Source organism: Cucurbita pepo, chromosome 18 (assembly GCF_057944985.1).
Source record: "Cucurbita pepo subsp. pepo isolate OVF chromosome 18, ASM5794498v1, whole genome shotgun sequence".
Lineage (NCBI taxonomy): Eukaryota > Viridiplantae > Streptophyta > Magnoliopsida > Cucurbitales > Cucurbitaceae > Cucurbita > Cucurbita pepo.
The window spans coordinates 9,324,501-9,349,071 of NC_141815.1; the positions used below are offsets into that span (position 1 = coordinate 9,324,501).

The 24,571-nt window shown below is 36.3% G+C and overlaps 4 protein-coding genes across 7 annotated transcripts; all 4 read left to right on the forward strand.

Moving 5' to 3' along the window:
- Window positions 1-4,226: 4,226 nt before the first annotated feature.
- LOC111780741 (transcription factor bHLH68) lies at window positions 4,227-7,051 on the forward strand. Of its 2 annotated transcripts, XM_023661227.2 has the most exons (8): window positions 4,227-4,562; window positions 4,640-5,012; window positions 5,130-5,204; window positions 5,466-5,531; window positions 5,825-5,890; window positions 6,176-6,238; window positions 6,543-6,587; window positions 6,718-7,051. In XM_023661227.2, exons 1-8 carry the CDS (start codon window positions 4,399-4,401, stop codon window positions 6,850-6,852), a joined length of 987 nt encoding a protein of 328 aa, XP_023516995.2. In that variant the 5' UTR covers window positions 4,227-4,398; the 3' UTR covers window positions 6,853-7,051. The 2 variants fall into 2 exon arrangements, with proteins under 2 accessions (XP_023516995.2, XP_086975503.1); XM_087119377.1 differs by lacking the exons at window positions 6,543-6,587; window positions 6,718-7,051 and adding an exon at window positions 6,347-6,528.
- A 1,629-nt stretch (window positions 7,052-8,680) lies between these two features.
- Window positions 8,681-10,967, forward strand: LOC111780434 (Phosphorylase superfamily protein). The gene is made up of 5 exons (XM_023660848.2): window positions 8,681-8,946; window positions 9,030-9,097; window positions 9,190-9,345; window positions 9,417-9,671; window positions 10,517-10,967. The coding sequence occupies exons 1-5, from the start codon at window positions 8,724-8,726 to the stop codon at window positions 10,850-10,852; spliced, it is 1,038 nt and encodes a 345-aa protein (XP_023516616.2). The 5' UTR covers window positions 8,681-8,723; the 3' UTR covers window positions 10,853-10,967.
- Window positions 10,968-11,706: 739 nt separating this feature from the next.
- On the forward strand, window positions 11,707-17,114 carry LOC111779923 (RNA-binding protein-like protein). Of its 3 annotated transcripts, XM_023660120.2 has the most exons (4): window positions 11,967-12,049; window positions 13,726-13,772; window positions 15,344-15,641; window positions 16,161-17,114. In XM_023660120.2, exons 3-4 carry the CDS (start codon window positions 15,352-15,354, stop codon window positions 16,876-16,878), a joined length of 1,008 nt encoding a protein of 335 aa, XP_023515888.2. In that variant the 5' UTR covers window positions 11,967-12,049; window positions 13,726-13,772; window positions 15,344-15,351; the 3' UTR covers window positions 16,879-17,114. The 3 variants fall into 3 exon arrangements, with proteins under 3 accessions (XP_023515884.2, XP_023515887.2, XP_023515888.2); XM_023660116.2 differs by lacking the exon at window positions 13,726-13,772 and having other exon boundaries at window positions 11,707-12,049; XM_023660119.2 differs by lacking the exon at window positions 13,726-13,772 and having other exon boundaries at window positions 11,707-11,989.
- Window positions 17,115-17,976: 862 nt separating this feature from the next.
- On the forward strand, window positions 17,977-23,908 carry LOC111780664 (protein tesmin/TSO1-like CXC 5). Its single transcript, XM_023661130.2, has 8 exons — window positions 17,977-18,620; window positions 19,386-19,493; window positions 20,278-20,455; window positions 21,037-21,396; window positions 21,697-21,797; window positions 21,882-21,976; window positions 22,619-23,023; window positions 23,372-23,908. The coding sequence occupies exons 1-8, from the start codon at window positions 18,334-18,336 to the stop codon at window positions 23,611-23,613; spliced, it is 1,776 nt and encodes a 591-aa protein (XP_023516898.2). The 5' UTR covers window positions 17,977-18,333; the 3' UTR covers window positions 23,614-23,908.
- Window positions 23,909-24,571: the final 663 nt, after the last annotated feature.

The window sequence follows — 24,571 nt, forward strand, 5'->3', positions numbered from 1 at the left end:
AAAAAGAAAGATTAGTAATTAGTGGGAAATTGGGGGGTTAAAAAAAATATAGAAATGACAAAGGAGGGCTGAAGTTGTTAAGGGTCGGCGTTCATTGGTTTTTTGGGAGTGGAAAAGAGGGGAAAAGGCATAGAGTAGTGGGCCTTCTTATTGGGCCCACTCCCACTTTAGCGGGTAGTACTGTCCAAAAACTTTTGGGTCCTTTTCACGCGTGGGGAGCCCACAATCAATATTTAGTTTTTTTTTTTTTTTTTTTTTTTTTTTTTTTTTAATAATAATTTTTCAAAAAGGAACAAAATATATAATTATAGTTAAATGTAGAGAGGGACCAAGAGAGCCTAATAGAGAAAGTCGGCAAGTCTCTACACCCATATGGACTTGGACGGTGGTGCACCCGGGCCCATAAACCCACCTCTCGCTTCTAACATAGAGTTGAGATCAAAGTATCGACCTTTAAAATAATAATTATTTTTTAAAAATTTTAAAATATCATTCCATTTAGAATTAACCTTTTGTTTTATAATTTACATTAATTCAAAAATGGTTGATTTTTTTTTTTTAAATATTAGGATTAAAAATAAAAAATTGCAAATTTAAAGGGATGGAGACAGTTTTTATTTTTTATTTTTTATTCTTATATCTTCTTATAATTTAGGTACAAGTGTAAAACCAGAATCCTATACCATACTTTCGAATTACTACACTTGGAATATATTTTTTTAAGAGAATAAAAAAGGGCGAAAATTGATTAAAATGAAATAAAACATTTAATTTAAGTAAACAAGGGAATATAATGGGAAAATGGATTAAAATAAAATAAAATAAAATTAGGGGACAGATGTGGGGATCTGATAGGTGGGTGGGGGTTGCTCGTCTTCTTATGTTTTGGATTTACCCAAACCCATAAAGTTCTGCTGGTTAACCCTCACGTGAGCCCCCACGTGACCCGTATTTTCCTCTCATATTCCATACCTCTATTTTTCACTCTGAAGTAATTATTAGGTATTTTTATTTTATTTTATTTTGAATTATATAAAATAAAATATAAATATAAATATCAAAATAATATTTTAATTATGATGAGTTATGAGAGAGAAGAAATTATTGTCGATATTAATGATTAATTAACGAAAAGGGAGAATGATTAAGGAATAGTTTAAGAAGTAAGATACGGGTTAAGATAATTCCGTTGTCTGTGTTAAACCCTTTTAATATCTATATTAATAAATCAAATAATTAATATAAATATTTTCTTTTAAAAAATAATAAGAAAAAGAGAAAAAAAATGAAGTACCTTTTTCACCATGACCAAAACTGTAAAAACAATATCGACCTACTTTACCACCTCATTCTAACCCACCTTCATTTAATGGTTTTTCAATTTTTTTTTTTAAATGAAAAAAAAAAAAAAGAAGGTTTCTTCGTTAGTTCAAAACTTTTTATATTTATAAATAATAAGATTAGTCGAAGATATCACTAAATATTATTTTGTATATAAATTATTATTATTTAATTTGTGGACGTGTTTTATGTTAAAAAATATATCATTATTATTTTGTAATATTCTATAGTTTATAGTACATTATATAATATAAATTTCAATTTAACAAACAAAGGATTGAAATTATAATTTGAAATACTATATTATATATTGGAAATATAACAATATTATTAGAATTTAACAAATATGGTGACCATATTCATAAGTTTTGAACCCTTCAAAATTTGACCTATACCAAATCTCGGTACACACTCGACACAATACTATAATAATAATAATAATAATCAATAATAACAATATCGGTCCCACGTCAATTCGTTTGTAAATCAATTAGCTAAACCTATATAATGGAAGGTTAGGGTACAAAAATGGGGGTAGATATGGGCTTATAAGTTAGGCAATTTATATAAACAAAGGTACAAATTTGGAGCTTTAATTGTCATCTTATGATAAAAAAGAACAAAGCTTGGAAAAAGGTGGTTGTGGTGTAGATGCCTTATGAATTGGGAAATAAAAGACCTCTTTTCGAAATTATAAAATTATATAAGTTTATTAAATATTTATTAAACTAATTTTAAAAATGATTTTATATTGGGGCAATATTATGGATTTTTTAATCCACTTTCAAAAAATAAAATAAATAAAAGCGTGCACGCAAAGGCAATAAGTGAATTTGGTGTTTGGAGAACACAACATCATATTTTGTGGGGTTTGGATTATTTTCGATCAATTTTGCTGTGTTTTAGACAAATGTCGGATCCAAAACTCTCACTTTAATTTGCTTTTCAAATTTTCATTATTATTTATAAAAGGAATTAATAAATGTATAAAAAAAAATGCAATCTTGGGATCATAAACTAGGGAGAATAATGGAGTAATTCAAGGAGAATTTTAAGTAATTTTTTTTAAAAAAATTTCTTTAGAGCATGTGATGGCAGGAATCCGATGATTCACTACGACAGCATCAAACAAAATTTTACACGTTTTTTCATGCCTCAACAAAACGACATGTCGGGCGCCTCAAAACGCCTCGGTTCCATTTTTAAGTAAATTAAAATGAATTAGGACACTTTGGAACCATGCGTGCTGGTAGAAATATCATCGAATTTCGTTCGTGTCGGATTCAAAATTATTTATTATTATTATTATTTTTTTTTTTTTTTGTATCAGACAAAAATAACCATGAATTTATGGATCCATTATGTTGGTCGGTGATAAGGGTTTTGTTAATTCGAAATCATTTTTTTTTTAAGTTAATTAATCCAATAATAGAGACCACATGTGAGGTGTGACATATACATATATAAGAAGATTTTCCCATGATTTATCATACCTTCAATTAAAATATTAATCTTAGTGATAATAAATAAATACATTTAAAATATAAACACAGCATCCAGAAAAATATCATATTGTGTGGAATGATTTAAACAATCTTATTCCTCTTAATTACCTAATAAGTATGCATAAAAAAAAAATTAGAGGATAAATGTAACGGCCCAAGCTCAATGCTAATAGATATTATTTTTTCGAGCTTCTCTTCCAGGTTTTAAAACATGTCCATTAGATAGAGATTTTCACATTCATGTTTCGTTCTCTTCTCTAACTGATGTGGGATATCACAATAGCTATGTGTCTATATAATAATATCAATATCCAAAAAGAGTTCTATCTCTATTTTCAAAATTTTCTCTAACTAAGTTTTCTAAAACTGTTTTGCATGAGTGGAGTCGGAGGGTTCAACAATGTTGTCCATTTCAATTAACTGATGAGGATTGTTGAAGTTGTATATTAGCTAATTAAAAAAAAGGTCATGGGTATGTAAGCGAGAGACGATATCTCCATAGGTAAGAGGCATTTTGAAAAACTGAAATGAAGTTAGCCGACTTATCCAAGAGTCAGAGTAACTACCACGAGACTACAGCAGCTTATGAAAATATATATATATATATAAAGATTATGGAAATGAGAGAATATGGAGGGAGAGAGTGAAGACAAGGAGGAGAATGTTAGTTATGGTCAGACATAGGAGAGAGGCAAAAACGAAAAGGAATATATTGATATCCATAGAGACTTAGGGTTTACAAATAATGGAAGATGTAGTTTTTTACTCAAACAGCCGACAAAGATTTTGGCGGTACGGACAACACACAAACTCCTTAAACTACACAAACTCCGTGAATATTTGTCACGGGCCTTTTTTTTTCTTTAAAATAATTTTTTAATGATATGAAATGAATTACTTCTAATCTTATGCCTTTTGTATTATTCATAATAATTTAACTTTTACATATTACCCACAATAACCAAATTTATCATCATGGTGTACCCAACAAAACCTTACCCTTTAATAATTGAATTTACATATCATAAAAGAAATTAAAAAAAAAGGCTTTAAAACGCGCAGGTTAGGGAAAAGTTTCTACAGGGTCAGTGTCCTCGTTGGCACTCTTTCCTTTCTCCAATCGATGTGAGATCCGTGTCAAGTCCACCCCTTTGGGTTCCAACGTTCTTACTTACATATTTTAAGACTTTAAAACGCGTCTACAGGAAGGTTTCCACGCCTCTTATAAAGAATGTTTCATTTTTCTCTCCAATCAACGTGGGACTCTAGCAGTAAGTTTGTTGTCCCACTCAGGTTGGAGATAAAGTGAAAGCAGAAGAAAAAGAAAGGAAATAAAGATAAAAGAAAGGTTAATAAAGAAGGAAGAAAAAGAAAGAAAAGGAGAGAGAGAGAGAGAGAGAGACAAGAGAATATAAAGACAAAGGTTGTGTCTGAAACTCCATGATTATTCAAAATCTCTCTGAAAATTCAAAGCTTCTATGGTAAGGCCTTGTTGAAGAAGAAGAAGAAGAAGAAGAAGAAGAAGAAGAAGACGAAGAAGAAGAAGAAGAAGATGAACATAGGGGGATTGCAAAGCTCAGTTATGCAACAGATGATGATGGGTTCAGAAAACCCTAATTGGTGGAATTCAAATAATCACTCTTCACTTCCTTTTCCTTCTAATTCCTTCTATCACCTTCAACACCACTTTCCAGATTCTTGGAGCCAACTTCTCTTGTAAATCTCTCTTTCTTTCTCCCTCTCTTTTAAATTTTAATCCTTTTTTTACTTGATTATGTTTTTTCATTATAAAGGGGCGATGTGGTTGGTGAAGAGGATCAAAAGGGTTTTATGCCAATGTTCCAACAAGCCAAGAAGTTGGAGGATTGGGATGAAGAGATTTTCAATAATGGTAAAGTTGATATCAAGAAACACCACTCACCTCATTCCATCAACTATGTCTATGGACACAGCGGTGTTGGTGTCGGTGTCGGTGTCGTAGGCGACGATTATCAATTGCCTCCTAAACAAAACTGGTCCCCTATGATACCAGCTTCTTCTCCTCACTCATGTATCACAAGTTTCAGTACTAATATGTTGGATTTTTCAAATAATAACAATAACAATAACAACTCTCCCGCTCATCATTCCCGCCCTACGCATCCCCAACCAGATCGCTCCTCCGAGGTCAGTACACGAATCATTTATGTCATGTTCAAAACTTTTGTTGGTTTGATCTAAATAATTAGTATCAACTTTGAATATAGTTCAATCGTAATTGATTTTGGGTTTGTGTTTGTTTAGTGTAACAGCAATCCAAGGGGTGGGGCAATGAAGAAATCGAGGGTCGAATCCTCTTCAAACCAAACGAGTTTGAAGGTAAGAATCAAAATCCACAAAAACAAAAGGAACAAACTAAAAAACCAACCCACATGGACATACAAACATGATCTGTTATTGTGGATGATATAATTGTCGTTCTTACTTGTCCATATCCCCTCTCTTGCTGATTCTTAATACTAAATTGAACTAATTACACCATGTTTTTCCTTCTTTTACCATAGAATTACATGTGCTGCTTAGATTATTAATGCTTCTTTTTGGTAAAAAATAATAATAATAATAATAATAATTACCCAGGTTAGGAAGGAAAAATTGGGTGACAGAATTACAGCTCTCCACCAGCTTGTTTCTCCATTTGGGAAGGTAAAAACTAATATCCCCCACAGTAATTTGATTCGTTTTAGGGATTAATTACTGAATTAGAAAAAAGGGAATTACTTTTGATAATAATACAAACTTTTTCTTTGCCAAAAGTCTTGAGAATGAGCTGTTTGTTCAAACCTTATGGACCCAGAAAAACAAAATTAAATAAATAAATAAATAAATAAATATAGAGTATTTAATTTTGATTAAATATTCAATTTAAGGCAAAAAAATATATATATGAATTTGGATGGTTGTGGCGTGAAGCTGAGGTTGTCTTTTATTTTGTACAGACTGACACAGCTTCAGTTTTGTTAGAAGCTATTGGCTACATCAGATTCCTTCATACTCAAATTGAGGTGATGTTTCTTCTTCCATCTTCTTCTTCTTCTTCTTTTTTTTTTTTTTTTTTTTTTTTTTTTTAATTTCATACGAACACGATCAACATATACATGTTAAGGATTATTGGAAGCGAGTCACACCTTAGTTAATTTAGTGGAAAATCATGAGTTTATAAGCGAGGAATATTATCTCACGAGGCCTTCAAGGAAGCCTAAAGCACAACCATGAGAGCTTATGCTGAAAGTAGACAATATCGTATAATTGTAGAGAGTCGTGATCTTTTATTTTTGCATTGGATTCAGGCCCTCGGTTTGCCTTACTTGGGCAGTTCTTCGGGAAGTACGAGGCAGCAAGAACAACATTCTGTAAGAAATAATTCTCAACTTCCAAAAATATATAAAACCCATTTCAAATTTATGGACAAAATTTGTTTTTTTATTTTTTTATTTTTCATTTTTCATTTTTTTCAAAAGGCTACGCTACTTGATCGTACATTCTTAATTGGTAAGGAATCATAAAGTATCCAACTTTATGACTTGAAATGATCAAAGGTTTTAATAACTATATACATTCTCATTACCCTTGTTTCTTAATCAATAAAGTTACTTAAAAACACCAAACTAATCAGCTTTATTCATCGGTTTTCTCTCATGTTATTGCTTTCACTAGCTCTTGAACAACAACGGCTTGAATAAGAATGGGGTCTCTCATCAGGTTGGTTCACTGCTAATAGATATTATCACTTTTGGTTTTGATTTGCCTGTAGATATTAATTTTTAGTTGTTAAATGTATGAAATTGGTTACGTGGGTCTAATAAAAATTTGAACTTTAATTTGTTTTTAGGAGGAAGAGGGAGAGAAGGATCTGAGGAGTAGAGGGTTATGTCTGGTTCCAGTATCCTGCACCCTGCAAGTTGGGAGTGAGAATGGAGCAGATTATTGGGCTCCGACGTTCGGCGGTGGTGGCGGTTTCCGGTAGACGGTGGTGGTGGTGGTGGTGGAAGAATGAAGATGGAGAGAGGTACATTATGAAAGTGATATCATCATGAGCAGTCACTCTGCTAAAGAAACCAAAGGCTGATTGCTCATGATGCTATGCAAACATACTCCAACCTCAAAAATATTATACCAACAGTGTTGTAGCAGATGCCTTTCAAAATCTAATCTTTTCTTAGTAATTGTGGGTTTTTTTTTTTTTTTTTTTTTTTTTTTTTTTTTTTTTTTAATCTTAGTTTATAATTAAAATGTTGATTATTATTATGATGTTTTGATTATCCCCTTCATAATTTGGCTACTCTCTTTCAGCATTATAAATGAATTAAATACACTTCTAAACGCTTTTTCGAGTCAATTCGATCTAAAACTGCTCAAGACTGAGAACTTAATCCACTGGTTACAATCGCACTCTTGATGGTAGCGGACTTGCGATTCTGCGGCACTCACCTTCCAACGACAAGTGAGTTAAGCCAATTCGTTCTTACGTGGTCTACGGTTAAGTGACGTATGCTCGAGCCTCTGGCCTTGGTTTAAGAGAAGGTTTTAGAAAACGAGGGCAAAGAGAGATTTTCGAAAGAGATATTTTTTTATATAAGCAAGCAAGAAAGTAAAAACAACCGCTCACAGTATATAACCTGGGTAGGGGGATATGACTATAGTTTTGAAAATTTTAAACATAATTTTCTTAACTATATATGAAAACCCAATTCTTGAAAACTAAAAATGAAAGGGGGAATCTCCGCCGCCAGTAGATATTGTCGATTTTGGCTCCCGTCAGCATCACAAATTTACAACGCGTCTATTAAGGAGAGGTTTCCACATTTTTAAAAGAAATATTTTGTTCCTTCTCCAACCGATGTGGGATCTCACACGTTAAAATAAAATATGTAAAACATCGTAATCTTGACATAATCTAATTGGGGCGGGGCTATGAGATGAACACTATTCCAAAACTAAGAAAGTTTTGATATATTTTCTTTTTTAATGAGGGAATATAATGCATTCACATGTAAATCTTATATCTTTGATATTTTAGTATATAAGATACATGTCAATTCATGAAAACTATGGATTATGCATGGAAGAAAAATTCATTAATTTATAATAACAACAATTATGAAAGTCCATGTATTAAATTCATATCTAATATTAGCATGAATATATTAAAGAAATAAAAAAATAATTAAAGAATTTTTTAACGTCAATAGAAGGGTAAATGAGTCATTTTGTCCCACGGAAACAGTGAATATTATATAACTTTCAACCATAAATGTTTGTATAGATTGAGACGTTAGTTTTGGCCAATTTGATAAACATTTAAGAAATTGAAATAGTCAAAGCCACCATTAAAATATATATATATATATAAACTCTTATCTTTGAATGACCCGTCGATATCTTATCCGCTCGAGTTGTAGTCAGCGTTCTAATAGTTCAAGCTTACCGCTAGTAAATATTGTCCTCTTTTGATTTTTCCTCTCGAACTTCCCCTCAAGTTTTTTAAAACGTATATACTAAACATAGGTTTACACACCGTGTTTAGTTCTCCATTCCACTGATGTGGATCTTACACCACGTGTCATAATCACACGTCATAATCAATGTGCTAATCCAATTACTATTCAACTTTGTAGGCGGCTTCCAAAGGGGCCAAGACTTCATCAACCGTCTTGCTTCATTTGATTAACAACTTCCCATTTGTGTATTGTACAATTTTAAAACGACAACGCAGAAGCCATTGAATTCTCACACATGATAGACTTTATAACGTATGTAAACAAACACCCCACGTCTCTTCCAATTATATATCAACAGGCTTTTGAAACAAACTCTGGTTGAGATTGGAGAGGAAACATGGAGAGTCCTATGATGTTGGTCGGTGTAGTTATAATGGTATTGGAGATCAGCCTCATGGCACATGCAGCTGTTCCTGCCACTGTCTTGAAACAGATTGATATGGTAAACAAAAATGGCCCTTATTTGGGCATAGTGGTGCCTAATGCCTTTGAAATGAACCCTCTTCTTCAATCTCCAAGCCTTGTGGTTGATCCTACTCTTCCACACTTGGATTTTTCAGGTCATCATCTCTATGCTTTTGCTTTTGTGTAAGGAACAGATAACAGTCGATTTTCGAGTTCTGATTCATTTTACGTTTTATAGGTCGACGGTTTCGATTCGGACATATAAGAGGCAAGAAGGTTATAGTTGTGATGACAGGACTAAGCATGGTATGTCGTAAAAAACGATTGTTTTGATATGTTTTAACTAATTGAATTATGCTGAGATCGGGACGATGCATTGATCTTCCATCTATGAATAGCTTAATGCAGGAACAACTACAGAGTTGCTTCTAACTCTGTTTAAGGTAACAGGTGTGCTTCACTATGGAATAGCAGGAAATGCTGATCCTGAGCTTGAAATTGGTGATGTAACTATTCCTGAGTATTGGGCTCATACAGGCTTATGGAATTGGCAGGTAAACAAATGAATCCCTCCAAGGGAAGCTCTCAAAATAGTGTTTTTCTAATCATTTCATGTTGTGAGCAGCGGTTTGGAGATGGACCAGAGGACGAACTTGCATTAGAATCCAATGGAGATTACACAAGAGAAATTGGGTTCTTGAAATTTTCCAACTTCAATACAGTTGAGACAAAGAATGAAACATCTTTAGACAACCTTTTAAACAATGTTTGGTACCAACCAGAGGAGATCTTCCCTGTGGATGGAACTCCTGAAATCAGACAGCGTGTCTTTTGGATTCCTGTGGACAGACAATACTTTTCAGCAGCCAAGAAACTTGAGGTACCTGTCTGTATAACCCCACAACCTCCATAATAATTGAAACAATCATGTTCCAAGTCTGATTCTAGTGTAAGTTTGAAGTAATCGAGACTTACCACTAGCACGTATGGTTGCTTTCTTTGGATTTTCTGTTTTGGGCTTTTCTCCTCAAGGTTTTAAAACTCGTCGGCTAGGGAGAGGTTGCACGCTCTTATAAGGAATGTTTTGTTCCCCTCTCCTACTATTATGAGATCTCACAATCCACCCCCTTGGGGCCTAGTGCCCTCTCGCTGGCACACCGTCCGGTAATTGGTGTGGAAACCTCTCCCTGATAGACGTATTTTAAAACCTTGAGGGGAAGCTCAGAAGGGGAAAGCCCAATGAGAACAATATCTACTAGTGGTAGACTTGGGCTGTTATAAATGATGTGCCGGCGAGGATGTTGGGCCTCCAAGGGAGTGGATTGTGAGATTCCACAACAGTTGGAGTGGGGAACGAAACATTCCTTATAACAATGTGGAGACCTCTTCATAGCAGACACGTTTTAAAACCTTGAGACTGATAGTGATACATAATGGGCAAAAAATGACACCCGGTGGACTTAGACTGTTACAAATGGTATCTGAGTCGGTGATCAGACGGTGCAAGATACTAGTCGGAGTAGGGCTATACGCTCTCCATAAAGGAAAGCTCAAAAAGACAATATTTGCTAGTGGCGGACTTGAGGACGGTTACACAAACGAACCAAACTTGATTGGGTTGCTATAAAAAGAGATTTTAAAGCTCCTATCTCTCTGATTGCACAATATATAGTATGAGGCCTCGTGAAAATTCATAATTTGGTTCCTGTAATTTCATGACTACAGGGACTGAAGTTGGAAGGGTGTGTGAACTCAACAGCTTGCTTACCAAGAGCGCCTGTTGCAGTGAGAGTGCAAAGAGGGGTCACTGCCAATGTGTTTGTTGACAATAAATCTTACAGAGAGTTCCTGCATTCAACATTCAATGTGACCCCCATTGACATGGAATCTGCAGCTGTGGCGCTCGTCTGTCTTCAACAAAAGATACCCTTCATTGCAATTAGATCACTGTCTGATTTGGCTGGTGGAGGCTCTGCCTTGTCCAATGAGGCTGCCGCCTTTGCTGGGCTAGCATCCCACAACGCTGTCACTACTCTCATTAAATTCATCACGTTATTGTGATAAAAGCAGATAGATACTAGCAATTTCTTCAACAAAGAATTATTAATAATGCAGTGTTGTGAACTTTTAATATCCTGTTCTTTTTATCAATAATGATGTCACTCTTCAAATCCTATTGGTTCGGAGTGAATCCCATGTTGGGTGATTTAGAAAATGATAGGAACATATCTCTATTGACAATGAGGCATTTTGGAAAGCCCGAAACAAAGCCATGAGAGTTTAGGCTCAAAGTGGATAATATCATATCATATCATTGTGGAGACCGATGACCTCTTACACTATTTTGAGCTTTTGGGGTTGTGGGTGTATTTCTCTCTTATAAAAAAAGACTTCTCTCTATGATGCTGCTCATGACCTTACATACATGCATGCAGCAGGTGCTTGTGTGCAGTGACCCGTGCTGTGTAAACCGTGCTCGTGATGAGGATTGAGTTTGACATTGTTTTGTACCTATTATCTCGTTATGTAACAATCTAAATTTAACGCTAATAGATATTGTTTGCTTTGGCTCGATAGATATCGCGGTGAGCTTCACGATTTTAAAACGCGTTTATTAAGAAGAGGTTTCACCCACTTTATTAAAACCAATTTATTGTAAAAATTATTAATACACTAATTTCTTTATTTTAAAGAAAAAAATAAGAAAATTATAAACGAAATAATTATAAACTAAAGGTTGATAATTTTTAGTCTGTTCAAATATTTTTAAAGTAAAATTACCATAAATAATAATTACAAATTTGGTAAATTTGTAAATTAAAGGGTGGGAAAATGTGTGATATTTATTTTGCCCGAAACGGTCAGCGGAAGCGGAAGGAGGCATACCCTTTTACGTAATTTCTCATGCTGAATTCCTCATAACTAGAATTTAGGGTTTATGAGTTTACATTCCATCTTTTTCAACGATAATCGGCGTTCACACTTCAGACCGACCCGTTCGTCCCTGCACATCGTATCAGGCAGAAGAGTTAGGGAAACAAGGCGAAAGGATGGGTTCCAGGGGTAAAGACTCTACGACTCACCATCAGCCGTTATTGAGCAGTCTTGTTGTCCGGCCATCAAATAGTGACGGGGGTGGTGGCGGAGTCGGTGGAACCAGTGGCGGCCGCGTTGGTCGTGGAAGCGATTATGAGGCGGGTGAGGTTCCCCGTGACCCTCCACAATATTCTCGATTGGATCGATATTCAGATGATTTGGGTTCGTTATTATTCTACCGTACACCTTTGTTTTTGCTCGGTTTTCGAGCTATGATTGAATGAGTAGTTTCTGTGCTTAAATGTTTTTTTTTTCTTCTAAAAAACTTGTCACCGTGTTTTAGTTAATTGCTTGGCGCCTTTAGAGGTAGGGTTTTTATGCATTATTTGGTGGAAAACTTATTTTCAATGACAGAAAGTAAATTACAATCCAATCCGTGTAAATGGAGATTATTAGATTGTTCATCGAGGCTAAAAGACGACTTAAAGCTTTAAAGGGAAAGTGATGTTTACTCCAACATAATGTAGTCAGTCACTATTGCTTCAACAAAGCTATCCAAACCCTTACCTTTTGCAGTTAGAGGTTCGCATGGTCCTTTCTAGCCTAAGTTTTCAATAAGGCGCTCCATTGATTCATAGCCACAGAATCACCTTCTCTTTTATGAAAGGATGGTCGCTTAGTCATGATACCTTCAGAATTTATATGATATATCAATGTGCTTTCTCAGAAGTTGATGTAAAGATTACAGATACATAAATGTGTATATAACCTGTAAATTTATGTCACTACATGTTTACAAGTTCCTTCCATTAGGTTCCTTGTCTCAAAATTATAGGCGTCCTTGTAAATTTTGTTTCAGCTAAATTCCAGTTTGCGAGTTCAGTCTCAATTGTGGGGGGATAATTTAGTTAACCAAAGTATGTTGTAGTTTCATGGGAGATGGAACCCTTAGATATGCTTCGAAAGAAAATAAAGAAAACCATCCTGGCTCTCTATTCCTGGATGGATAATTGAAGAAATATTAATAGTATTACTCCTTAGGTTCCATGCACTCTATACACTTGTTGGTCTTTTCTCATATTTTTAGTTAGACCTTATCAAAGAGCTTTTCCAAGATAATTGCAGTTTGACTCATCTGTATTATTATTATTCTCCCTGGTCCTTCTTGCTGCCTTACCACAGAGAACTTATGCCCCCCCCCCCCCCCCCCCCCCCCCCCCCCCCCCCCCCCCGGGATATGAATGCATGCATTTATAGACAAATATCCATCTGCCGTTGGTAAGAGAGGATGATTTTTTTTATGTCTTTCACCTAGAGGAATGCTATCTAAGATTTTTACTCAAAATGGTGGATTATTGGAATTAATGGGTTTCGCCGTTGATTCCGACCAATTTATGACGGCGTTTGGTGAGTTCAATAATCATGCATTATGTCTACCCTGCCACTAGAGACACAGTCAAGTGCCAATTCCACAGGAGGCCAGATTTTCATTTTCTTTTTTTTGGAACTTGTTGGAGAGGATGTATTGGTTATTTGCAGAAGATATTTGAGTATTTTTCCTAGATCTCTAGCAAACTTTTTATAAGCTTATATTCTCATCTCGTGCAAACTTAGTTTAATTTATTAGAAAATATCAAAGTGTGTATGTAATTTGACGTTTTCTTTTGATTCATCAAATACTAGGATAGGATGCATTGATAACTAGGGTTTTGCAAATCCGTTTTTGGTTATCACTTTGATCTTATAGAAAATGTTGTGATGTTCCGGTGACAAATGAATTCCGTGGCCTCTTTGTTTCTTTTATTTTATCCCCATTTTCTTTTGCATGTCAAGAATGTCAATCTACTTCCGCATATCAAACTCTTTTTCTGGGAATAAAATTTTCTATTCTCTTACAGCTTTGTGTTGCCGCCTGCAAGAACTTAGATCTTGAGGAGGGCTTTGGGTAAGTGCAGTCTCAGTTCACGATCCTGGGAATTGCTCTTTTTTCCATGTTAAGACAATTTAATTTTGGGGTTAAAATTTGTGCAAGAAATTCTGGGTTGCTGAGTGGAGAGCTATCTATTCAACCGTTGTCATTTTGGGATATTTATGGTATTGGGCTTGGTTGGAGTAAGATATGTTTGAATACTGATCATAATCAAATCATGGTGAGGTGAGGGTTTTCTCTTGAGAAATTGAAGGCGATCAAATAACAAGCTAAAGAAGTGTTGTTGGCCTGCCTGGTTGAGACTTTTGGTATGAGCTCTAAATGAACTTAATGGTGCTTGACTTTGGCTCTCTGCAAGAAATGAACTTAAAGGTGGACTTTTTCACTGTCTATATTTCCATCCAAGGGGTGAGGTTATTCTCATGGAACAGACATTGATTGGGTTGTATTGGTTGATTAAGGGCCATCTGGGTTATGTATAGCAATTCTTGATCTATTTTTCAGATTCATTAAGGGTTGATTTGCAGGAAAACTTGGGATCTTCATATTTCATTTTGTACCTCATCCTACAATTAGGGCTTTGTTTCAATTAAGTATTTGGTAGTGTGAATTGGTATAGCAATGACAGCCCAGTGGCCTACAATTGAATTAACTGCATTCCTCTCATCCTTTCAACTCTTACAAATCATGGTCAATGATTGAAGGTATCATTGGTCATTTCAACAGGATGTGGCTAGCCAACTAGACTCTACGGAAAATTGTTCTTGCAGTATGCATGGAAATCCATCGGTATGATTTGGAAAGCAGTAACGAACGTTTGTGACCATGCAAGTAAGATTTGGAGTTGACTTCTTAAATAACAGAGAGGAGTAGGGTGGGTGCCATTGCTCAATCTGGATTTTGGATACTTAATTTATGTGGGTTTTTTTAATGACGGTTTGTTTCCTGTAAGCTTTTTGCTTTGGTCTTAGTGATCCTCCCAGGTGTCGTTCAACTGAAGAATTTTGTATATTGGCATGGGTTGATTGTTCCTTTGTGATTGACTCTAGCTTGTATGTGTTGTTCATTTAAGATTGGGCTATTGGTGGACATCCTTTCTCATTGCCAGGACATCGGTGCACTGAGTTTTTGCTTCTTCAAGACATGGTTTTGGGCGCATTGCTGGGTTTGTGGAAAATTGGAAATAGAATCTTTCTAGGCTATGGTGGTTCAAATTATAGATGGATGTGGGTTTTACATGTACTAACGCTGGACATGTGTTCATTGCAAGTAGCCATGGTTTTGCTATCTTATTTGCTTCTGTTAAAATTTCTCATGATGTGGGTGGTAACATATGGAACCTGCACAGGCAGTTAACATCAGAACTTTCTCTCTTCTCTGCATCTTTGCACATTCTTTTGCTCTGTTCTCAGAGAGGAGATGCCAACATTGAATGGCAATGGTTGTCAATTTTTTTGGTTGGTCCTTTTGCAGTTGTATCAGAGAAAATCTTTGGAGATATATGGTTGTTGTACTTCGAGTAGTTTTCCTATGCAACCTGTTACTTTTCTTAATATCTTATGAACCCACTCCCTTTTTTATTTCAGGATATAGAATGCATGCAGGTTCAGTTTCTCCCACACGTCGTCGGGATGATCATAGATATATTTCTGATTTTGATCATTCTAGTGGTCTCACACGGGGCCGTGAATTTGGTGGTGGGAGGGATCTTGGTAGGTATCGAGATACTTCGCCTCATTACAGTCGAAGAGTAAGTGGTGGCAGGCCATTTGGGAGAGGTTTTGATGGCCCTGGACATGCTCCTGGGCCATTTAGAGGGGAACGTAGTAAAAATAATCCAAATGTGCGTCCTAGGGATGGGGATTGGTATTGCTCAGATCCTTTGTAAGTACTAATCTAGCACCACAATTTGATATATATATATATAGCAATGGATTTACTTCTGTTTTGTACAGATAAACCTTAGCTGATAACCATGCCATTACACCTTAGATATATTAATTAGAAATTTAACCGTTGCATGGAATAGGATCCTTTCTATTGATGTATTTTGGTTGGTTTATTTATTTATTTATTATTATTATTATTATTATTTTTTTTTTCAAGTAGTGGATTCTATATCATTTGTTTATTTTGTTTTTATGTTTTAAACGTAACTCTGAGGTTGTTTTTCCTATAAGAATTCTGTCATGCATATTACTTTTATGGATTTAAAAAAGAGAGCATATTTCTTTAATGGATTTGGCTGTAGTGGTTGTATCGAATGAAACATGATTCATCAGAGAAGCTCGAATGTGTGTGCCAATCTTTTATTTTAATGCATAGCTTTCTGTACATTCTTACATTACATTGCTTCATGGTGCTATTCTTTTCTCAAACCAGTTGATTCTTATTCTTCATTAGATGTGACAACTTAAACTTTGCAAGACGAGAATTTTGTAACAACTGCAACAGACCCCGCACTGGAGCTGGTGGAAGTCCTCGAAGAGGAGGCTATGTTGGCCCACCATCCCTGCATTCTCCTCCAAGACGCTTTGCTGCCCACCCAATTGAACGTTCTCCTGGCAGGACTCTTAATGAATATAGGTCACCTCCCCGTGGTTGGGCCAGGGATGGTCCTAGGGAGATTGCAGCTGGTGGTCTGGCACCTCCGAGGTATGAAAGCAGGTATTCCGATCATCACCTGCGGAGAGATAGGGTTGATTATCTAGAAGACAGCTTCAGAGGAAGATCCAAGTTCGATAGGCTACCTGCTTCAGATTGGTCCCTTAGAGACAATGGAAGGGATGACTTCATCAACGAGAGGAAGGGATTTGAAAGAAGGCCACTATCACCAAAGGGATTTGAAAGAAGGCCCCTATCACCAAAGGGATTTAAAAGAAGGCCACTATCACCACCACCACTGTCGTTGCTTCCTCAGCGTGGACGATGGGCACGCGACGTGAGAGAAAGGAGCCGTTCCCCAATCAGAGGTCCAGTCAGATCACCATTGAGAGTCCCTCTTCGGTCTCCATTAAGTGGTGGCCTTCCACCAAAAGACTATCGTAGAGATGTTTACGTTGAAAGGGAGCGTGACGATAGGCGTGGCCTAGGACGAGATCGCGATGGAGGTCCATTTTAGTGTCAAAACTCGAAGCTTTTTGTGGCTTCCCATGTAATTTTTGGTTAGAACAGCACCCTGTAATCTGTGTTTAGAGACGTGGAAAGAGAGAGAGAGAGAAAGGATGTTAAGAAGAGCGTGGTTGATTTTTCCTAACTGGTCCAGTATGGAAACTTGCTATTCGTGTGTTTCTTGTTTCTGATTATTTTATGCTGTAGTTGGCAGCCAGGTGAAGTAGTGAAGTAAATGGTTTAATATATTGTTCTTTTCCAATTGTCATATCTGGGAAAGATAATAGAAATTGTTGCTTGCTTCTCACGCAATTATTTTCATAGGTAAATTTTAAAATTTGTAGATATCTTCTTGATCACGCAATGTTAATTACTGCGTTTTTTTTTTTTTTTTTTTACTCGCAACAAACTATTAACCACCAAAGGTAAAATTTCCTAATTTACTTTAATAATAGGGATGGAATAACACGAAAACTTACCAATTAAATTATATACATTGGTAACGCCATTTGTAAAATATTTGTTTAATCAATTTCCGATTTTTAATCCTGACCGTTACTCTCGTGATACGATGCTTGATCCAGACCGTCCATTCACATTTGCTGTACGTGTAATCGAAAGTAGAGAATCCCGTCGTTTGGCAGCTCGACGTAATGAGCTGAGCGAGCTCTCCCATTTTACCTCCAAATTTAGAATCCGAGTCGACTACTTGCGCGGCTACCGCCAAATTTATTTCTCCCTTTTTATTTATTTATTTATTTACATTTTCAGCAACGGAATCTTAATTCAATTTTCTTTCCTTTTTGGCCAGATCTTTCAATCAAGTCTCTACACGTGTCCCTTGATCTTCCCACTGTACACGTGTGGTTCAGCTAGTGGAAGACTCATCGCCAGTGTGTTAATTTCGCCCACATGGGAAAATATCTGGACTTTCGTGATCCGACGGCTATTGCGTGGAGTTTTCTTCGCTCTATGAATTTGCAGCGTTGGATTAGCTGGTTTGTCATTTGCCGTCTGATCGAATTAAGTGGATGAATCTCACCGTTGAATATTTGGAAAAAAATTGAAATTCAAAATCTCGAGAGGGAGAGAAACGAAGAACGTAAGCCTTCTTGCTCGTCTTCTTGTTCTGTCTACCGTACTGTATACAAATCATTATTGCATAGCCCTAGGCCTCGTCTCCTTTAGTTTACCTTCTCTTTGGTTATCTTCGAGTATCGAAATTCTTGTGATTTTAGGTAATAGAGGCCAGCTTTGGCGTCTAAGTTTTTTCAGTTTCGAAATTGCGTGTTTTTGTGCATGATCTTTACCGCCGTTGTTGGACTGGGATTCGCGCCGGAAATTAGGAAGGTTGAGTTGATTTTCTCGAGTTTGAATTGTTGGTTTTGAATATGCGGATTGAGGAAGGTTTGGAAAGGATTTGAAAATTGGTTGTTAGAGGTTTGATACTTGAAATTCAAATTTAATGGGTGAAGTAGGGAATCGGGAGACGGATAATTTACCCCCGCCAAATGCTCAAACTAATAGTGCGGAAGTCGTTTCATCTGATGTTCCTGCTAAGAAACTAGCTAGGCAGCTGACTTTTACGGGGCTTGGTGGTGCAGTCTTGCCAGACCACCCTCATTTTCATCCTCAGCCTCGGTCTCAATCAGACTCACCGGCTGTGATGGTGGTGCAGAGTCAGTCGCAGCCGAAGTCCCCACAACATTTGATGGTTTCGCCCATTGGAACACAAGCGCCCCATCCTGTGAGGTCTGCTTGAGATCTCTTGCTTTCTTTGACGAATTCTGTGAGCTTTGTCAAGTATTGATCTTTTTCTTTCTGTTGGGGAAGGGCAGGTGGGATTTCGCAAAATTGTTTCCATTTTTATCAGAGATCTATATTAATAAATAAATTAGCTCGGAGTGTGATATTTATCCAATTGTGTCGTATCGAGATAACTTCATTTATTTCTAACTTATTTCATTTAAATTCTGGTCTTCTGTTATGTCATTTACTCGAAAGTTCTTGCCCCCTTTCGTCCTGAGTTAGAAAGTTCGTTCATTTTTGTTTGGGGGTTAGATTTTGTGCTTTTTGTCAGTGGTTCTTTAGGCGTTGCTTAGTTTCATCTCGTCGATTTTAACTATGTATTTGGCATCTTAGTTTCGTAGTTTTTGTCTCATTTGATAAGTTAGGCAAAGATCTTCAATAAATCTTTTATCTCTCATTTAAAAGAAATCCCTTTCTGTAAATTTTCCTTAAATTTTATTTTATTTTTCCTTTTCTGATTAGGATGGATTTAACACTGTTTCCCCTGTACTATATTCTAGCTGCGACCTTGTCTTTAATGTGGATCAAGACGTCTAACCTCTATTGCCAAGGCGACTTCAGTTTGAGTGTGTTCTTGAAGTTTATCAGTAGCAAAGTTGAATTCAGTGCCTGCTCATGTTTTTTTTACGTGCTTCTAAGAACGTTTGACAACTTGGGATAACTTTATAATTGACGTGTGACTCGGTTTTTATTTACTCTTTTGGCCAGAAAGCCAGATTCTCCGAAGTCAAGATCGAGGTCTAATGTTGAAACAAAAGATGCTACTCCAAAGAAACAAAAACAGTGCAACTGCAAACACTCACGCTGCTTAAAGCTGTAAGAACATGATCTATATGCTTTTACAAAGTTGGTTACCCCATAGGTTGATCCCTTTTAAACCAATTTGTTAATTCTGTGCTAATGTCGCATATCTACAACACATCCAATGCCTTAGTACAGTTATTCTGATCCGTCGTTCTGTAACATTTATTAATAGTTTCTGGATTTTGATTTCTCTTTGGTACTCCTATAATTGCTTTATTGTTTTTGCTAACCATGGTCGACCTCTTGTTGAAATGTTGGAAGTACTGCAGCAGTCAAATATTCTAGTGGCCTTTTGGATAATAGTGAGGTGTATGTTATTTATGGAGTTGCGGTAATATTTATAGCAATATTTCGTTTTACCCCCGTTGCAGTTCAATCTATGGCCATTTATTCCGTAATTGAATTGAATAAGGACCAGTGCAGATCAATTAGCATTTTGCAGTTTGAATGAATTGGATCTAATATTAATTCATATGACGTTTAGCCAGCAGGACGAATAGCTTTTCTGAATGTATGTGAATAAATTTTTAATAATATTGATAACTTCGATTTTGATATGGCCACTGGTAGCATTACTCTACTATATAGAGTCTGCTCTACATCCTCCTGCAAAATACCATAAGTAGCAGATCAAAATTATCTCGAAATGTCCTCTTAATAAATAGTTAGAGAATATAAGTAAAATAACCTAATAATGTGGATTTTTGTATCTTTTTACATTATGAACTTTAGTATGAATATGGGTAGTTTGTTGCCTTCAAATTTTCGTCATAGCTGAAACAAAATTAATCAACAGGTATTGCGAGTGCTTTGCATCTGGAATATACTGTGATGGTTGCAATTGCACAAATTGCTATAACAATGTGGAGAATGAAGCTTTCAGGAGAGAAGCAGTTGAAACTACTTTAGAACGTAATCCAAATGCATTCCGACCAAAAATTGCTAGCAGCCCACATGGAACACGAGAGATCAGGGTACGTGTGTTGGTTTGAATCCAAGTGTAATGGACACTTTACATCATGGTTTTTATATATATATCCATGAACTGAATGAGGAATATTAGGTATTTAGTTAATTTTAGTCACTCTAGCAATTCATTTGAGAAACTACTTTCCTTTCCGTGCAATTAATTAGAAAATAGCAGTATACCATGTAAGTGGCGTCACATTAATCTCTAGAGAAGATGTTACTCTGTTGTCTTGATTCATTTGAGGAATTAAACAAAGTTCTGGTTCTGGAGATGATCGGATATTTAGTTGAATTTAGAGCTATCAATAGTGGTTCCAAGTTCTTCGTGAATGTTCAGTCGATGTTATGTCTACCTTTTTTGCATCACATTTTAGGAACAATTTCAGAGAAAGCATGTTACGTTTTGTGAGGGCCTAGTATTGGCTTCTGACATTTTTCTTCATTGAATTTGAATCTCTTTATTCTTCTTATCATTTTTCACTTGGCATATGCAAACGAAGTTTGATGTGTTATCATCACTGCTATACAATAAAGAGATTGTTCATGTTTTATTTACAACGAGATGAACTATTTTGAGCATATGTAGGATGAGGTTGGAGAGGTGGTAATGCTGGGAAAGCACAACAAAGGATGCCATTGCAAGAAATCAGGTTGCTTAAAGAAGTATTGTGAGTGTTTTCAGGCCAATATTCTCTGCTCTGAAAACTGTAAGTGCATGGACTGTAAGAATTTTGAAGGCAGTGAAGAGAGACAAGCTCTTTTCCATGGTGATCATGTCAGCAACATGGCTTATATTCAGCAGGCAGCAAATGCGGCAATAACCGGAGCTATTGGATCGTCTGGTTATGCTTACCTTCCCACTTCAAAGAAAAGAAAAGTCCCAGAGCTATGCTTTGCCTCTGTAGGGAAGGATCCCCCCCTCAACAGCATTCCACAATTTCATCAGGTAGTATCTTCAGAATATGAAATTTTGATTTCTGATAGAAACGTTCTTTCCTTAGTGTGCTGACATCTTAATGTGGAAAACTGTTAGCTTGTTCATTGAGACTGTAAGACATAATAATGAACTTAGTGTTCTAATAATAATAAATTACTTTTTGTAATGGAGCTCAGCTATAGTCTGTTATTAATGTAGTCGGAAGCTCTTATTTTTTTTTTTGTAATAAAGCTGTATGCATTTGTATGTTACATTTTATGAGTCAGGGCTCGCGATCCAGGTACTAACTTCATTCTTTGTGTTTGTCAGGTGAATAATTTAATGTCTTCAGGCACGTCTACATCATCTCCCCTCCCAGTTGCTCATGCTGGCAGCCCTGCAGCACCGGGGACTTCAAAGTTTTCATTCAGGTATCAGTTGAATGGTTGCTGGAATTTGTAGTAATGCAGTCAACCAGCTTGCTTATTGAACTAAACGTGTACCATTTTTTTAAGGTCCTTATTAGCTGACCTCGTCCAGCCACACGACTTGAAGGAGCTTTGCTCAGTTTTAGTGGTGTTGTCAAGTGAAGTTGCCAAGAACATAGCAGGTAATGCGTTTTCAAAATTTGCATGTTATTGCGAGGATCTAAGATTTTGTTCAAGAAGTTAGAGAGCGTTTTGCAAGATGATTAGATCAGTTGGTGTTGTGAATATCGTACACGACAAATGTATGCCTACATGCATCAATAAGAGTTTCTACTCATCTTGTCATTCTGGCCTGAGAGAATGTATGCCTCTAGGACTGGGGCCATGAGGTCTGGGTATCGCAGCATTTCTTTAGCAAATATCTGCTTTACGAATATAACTGCAGAAAAGGAATTTACCTTGGACCTCGTTAATTAGCTTTTGAAGGTTAAAAAAATAAAGCACGGGAATGGCTTCCCAGCAGCAGCATGAACAAACAGTGTAATTTGCCTCTCTTTTTCAGAAAACACCCAAGTTGATTAATCCTTATTCCTCTTGGGGTGTTGTGTTAGATGATAATATGTCTCTTTGAGAATCGGACTATGCTGAAATAGGAGAAAAAGGTGGCTAGTAAGGAAAAACTCTATGCTGGTTACGATTTTGACAGTTTATCTTGCTCTATTGATGGTTTGTTTTTTAGTAATTAGTATGCTTCCGGAACCTTAATGAACTAGCATTTATTGCACTCTATAAATGACATGAAAATTCTTTATATGTCTGTCCAGAAAAAAGAATTGCTGAGGAGCAGATAAATGATACACTACAGATTTCCCGTGCTTCATCAGCTGGAGATGGTTCACAGCATCAGAAGGCAGATGAGAAAGCTGCCGATGGTGGGTGTGGAAGTTTAAACCAAAGTGAGAGGCTTGTACATGATAATCATTCAGATAGTTCAGATATGACAAAATCAAGGCCAATGTCCCCAGGAACCTTAGCTTTAATGTGTGACGAACGAGATACAATGTTCATGGGAGCTGCTCCAGCTGATCGTTTGGCAGGGCATGGTTGCAACACATCATCGCATGTGCCTGATAAGTCTGTGTCAGAAGTCTACATAGAGCAGGAACGGATCGTGTTGACGAAGTTTCGAGATTGTCTTAATAAACTCATCACTCTTGGAGAGATTAAGGGTAATCTTGTGTCTTGATGCTTGATAAACTTATTATATAACTGTGTAAAAGGCCAGAAAATCAGAGGAATTATTGAACCATATCTGCGGTAACATTAAACATTTAAAGCAACTACTTGTTTCTTGAAGAATTAACCTAGCATACTACTGAATCTGCCTGAAAAATCAAAAAGCTTATCTTTCAATCTTTAGTGATAGATTTTTAAACATAGCCTGATATGACCACTCATACTCTAGCTAGTTTCTCATGTGATGTTCCAATAGAGTGCAAATGGTCCTTTTGGTTTATGTTCATATCATGCCTTTCCCATAAGTGAACTAACTATGGTCTTGAATATGGACATTGCAGAAACAAACTTCACGTCTAGAAGCGAGGAGAGGAACGAAAATCCAAGCAACAATGTCACAACAAATAGTGGATGCGAACAGGGAACTATCGACAATGGGGTCGTAAAAAGTGTCGCTCTCTCGGCACCCATAATACCGCAAGTCGGTACCTCAGCTGGTCGTCCTAGTAATGATCTGCTACCCAGAATTCTACCCCTTCCTGAAAATGGGAAGAGTAAACCAGAAGTTGACAGAGAAGTGTAGAAAAACCCCAAGAAAGTAACTGGCCTGTTGTTCCATCTGTGTAGTTACAGTCCATTGTTCATTCAGGTTTGCTTCCTGAAACTGGTCTGTTCAAGTTTGCTGTGGTGATCTCATTTCAATATGTATTATTCGTTTTTATAGTTTCATCAGATTTTGAGGCCAATTTTGTGTCCCAGTCGTAGATAGAGATCTTGTAATTGCTAATCATTGTAAGAGATAGATACAAAGAGCAATAATTCATCCCATTTGATGACCAATGAAATAAAATATTAGCATCATTATGCATTTTTATTCATTATAGGCTCTGCTTTTATATTGAAATATTCTGTAACTGTCACTCTGAAAAATAGCTTGGCAAGAATCAAAGTGAGTTTGGATTGATGCTTATAGAGTTATTTATTTATACACTTACTTGAACGGAAAAGTTTCACCAAATGGTTCGAACGAAAAGGTTAAAAGATCGTCGGTATTAATTTGTTGTTGATTTTTATTTCTCGTCGACCTTGGGTCGATTTGTCCTCCATCCTAAGATGCAGAGGTTTTGGAATCGTCCTCGCTATAATATCGTCCTCCATCCTAAGATGCAGAAGTTTTGGAATCGTCCTCGCTATAATATTTGTCCCTTTTCTCTGTAAACAACAATGTCATCTTTATCGTTCGTAAAACTAAACTACCATCAAGGCGAACAAGGTTGACTATGATTAATTTTATTGTATTAATGAGTGTCCCGTTACCAAATATTTTCGATAATCCCCCGACATTTTAATTAAGCTTAAACTCCTCTCGCTGCCTTCAATGACCTTCATTGTTGTCGCTGAATCCTCATCACACCTGTTGTCGCCCGTAATGACACCAAAGTCAGAAGAATATAATAGTTAGCTTATTTTTGTGTAGATCCTACTTTTAAGAGTTGGGTTAAAAAAACTACCAGATTTACCACCTCCTAATTTTCTTTATA

Coding starts and splice junctions, on each gene's coding strand:
- LOC111780741 (XM_023661227.2), top strand. CDS start 4,399: ATGAACATAGGGGGATTGCAAAGCTCAGTTATGCAACAGATGATGATG. Junction 5,205..5,465: donor CAAACCAAACGAGTTTGAAG/GTAAGAATCAAA, acceptor ATAATTACCCAG/GTTAGGAAGGAAAAATTGGG. Junction 6,239..6,542: donor GGCAGCAAGAACAACATTCT/GTAAGAAATAAT, acceptor TGCTTTCACTAG/CTCTTGAACAACAACGGCTT.
- LOC111780434 (XM_023660848.2), top strand. CDS start 8,724: ATGGAGAGTCCTATGATGTTGGTCGGTGTAGTTATAATGGTATTGGAG. Junction 9,098..9,189: donor TGATGACAGGACTAAGCATG/GTATGTCGTAAA, acceptor ATCTATGAATAG/CTTAATGCAGGAACAACTAC. Junction 9,672..10,516: donor CAGCAGCCAAGAAACTTGAG/GTACCTGTCTGT, acceptor TCATGACTACAG/GGACTGAAGTTGGAAGGGTG.
- LOC111779923 (XM_023660116.2), top strand. CDS start 11,842: ATGGGTTCCAGGGGTAAAGACTCTACGACTCACCATCAGCCGTTATTG. Junction 12,050..15,343: donor TCGATATTCAGATGATTTGG/GTTCGTTATTAT, acceptor TTTTTATTTCAG/GATATAGAATGCATGCAGGT. Junction 15,642..16,160: donor TGGTATTGCTCAGATCCTTT/GTAAGTACTAAT, acceptor ATTCTTCATTAG/ATGTGACAACTTAAACTTTG.
- LOC111780664 (XM_023661130.2), top strand. CDS start 18,334: ATGGGTGAAGTAGGGAATCGGGAGACGGATAATTTACCCCCGCCAAAT. Junction 19,494..20,277: donor CACTCACGCTGCTTAAAGCT/GTAAGAACATGA, acceptor ATTAATCAACAG/GTATTGCGAGTGCTTTGCAT. Junction 23,024..23,371: donor CACTCTTGGAGAGATTAAGG/GTAATCTTGTGT, acceptor TGGACATTGCAG/AAACAAACTTCACGTCTAGA.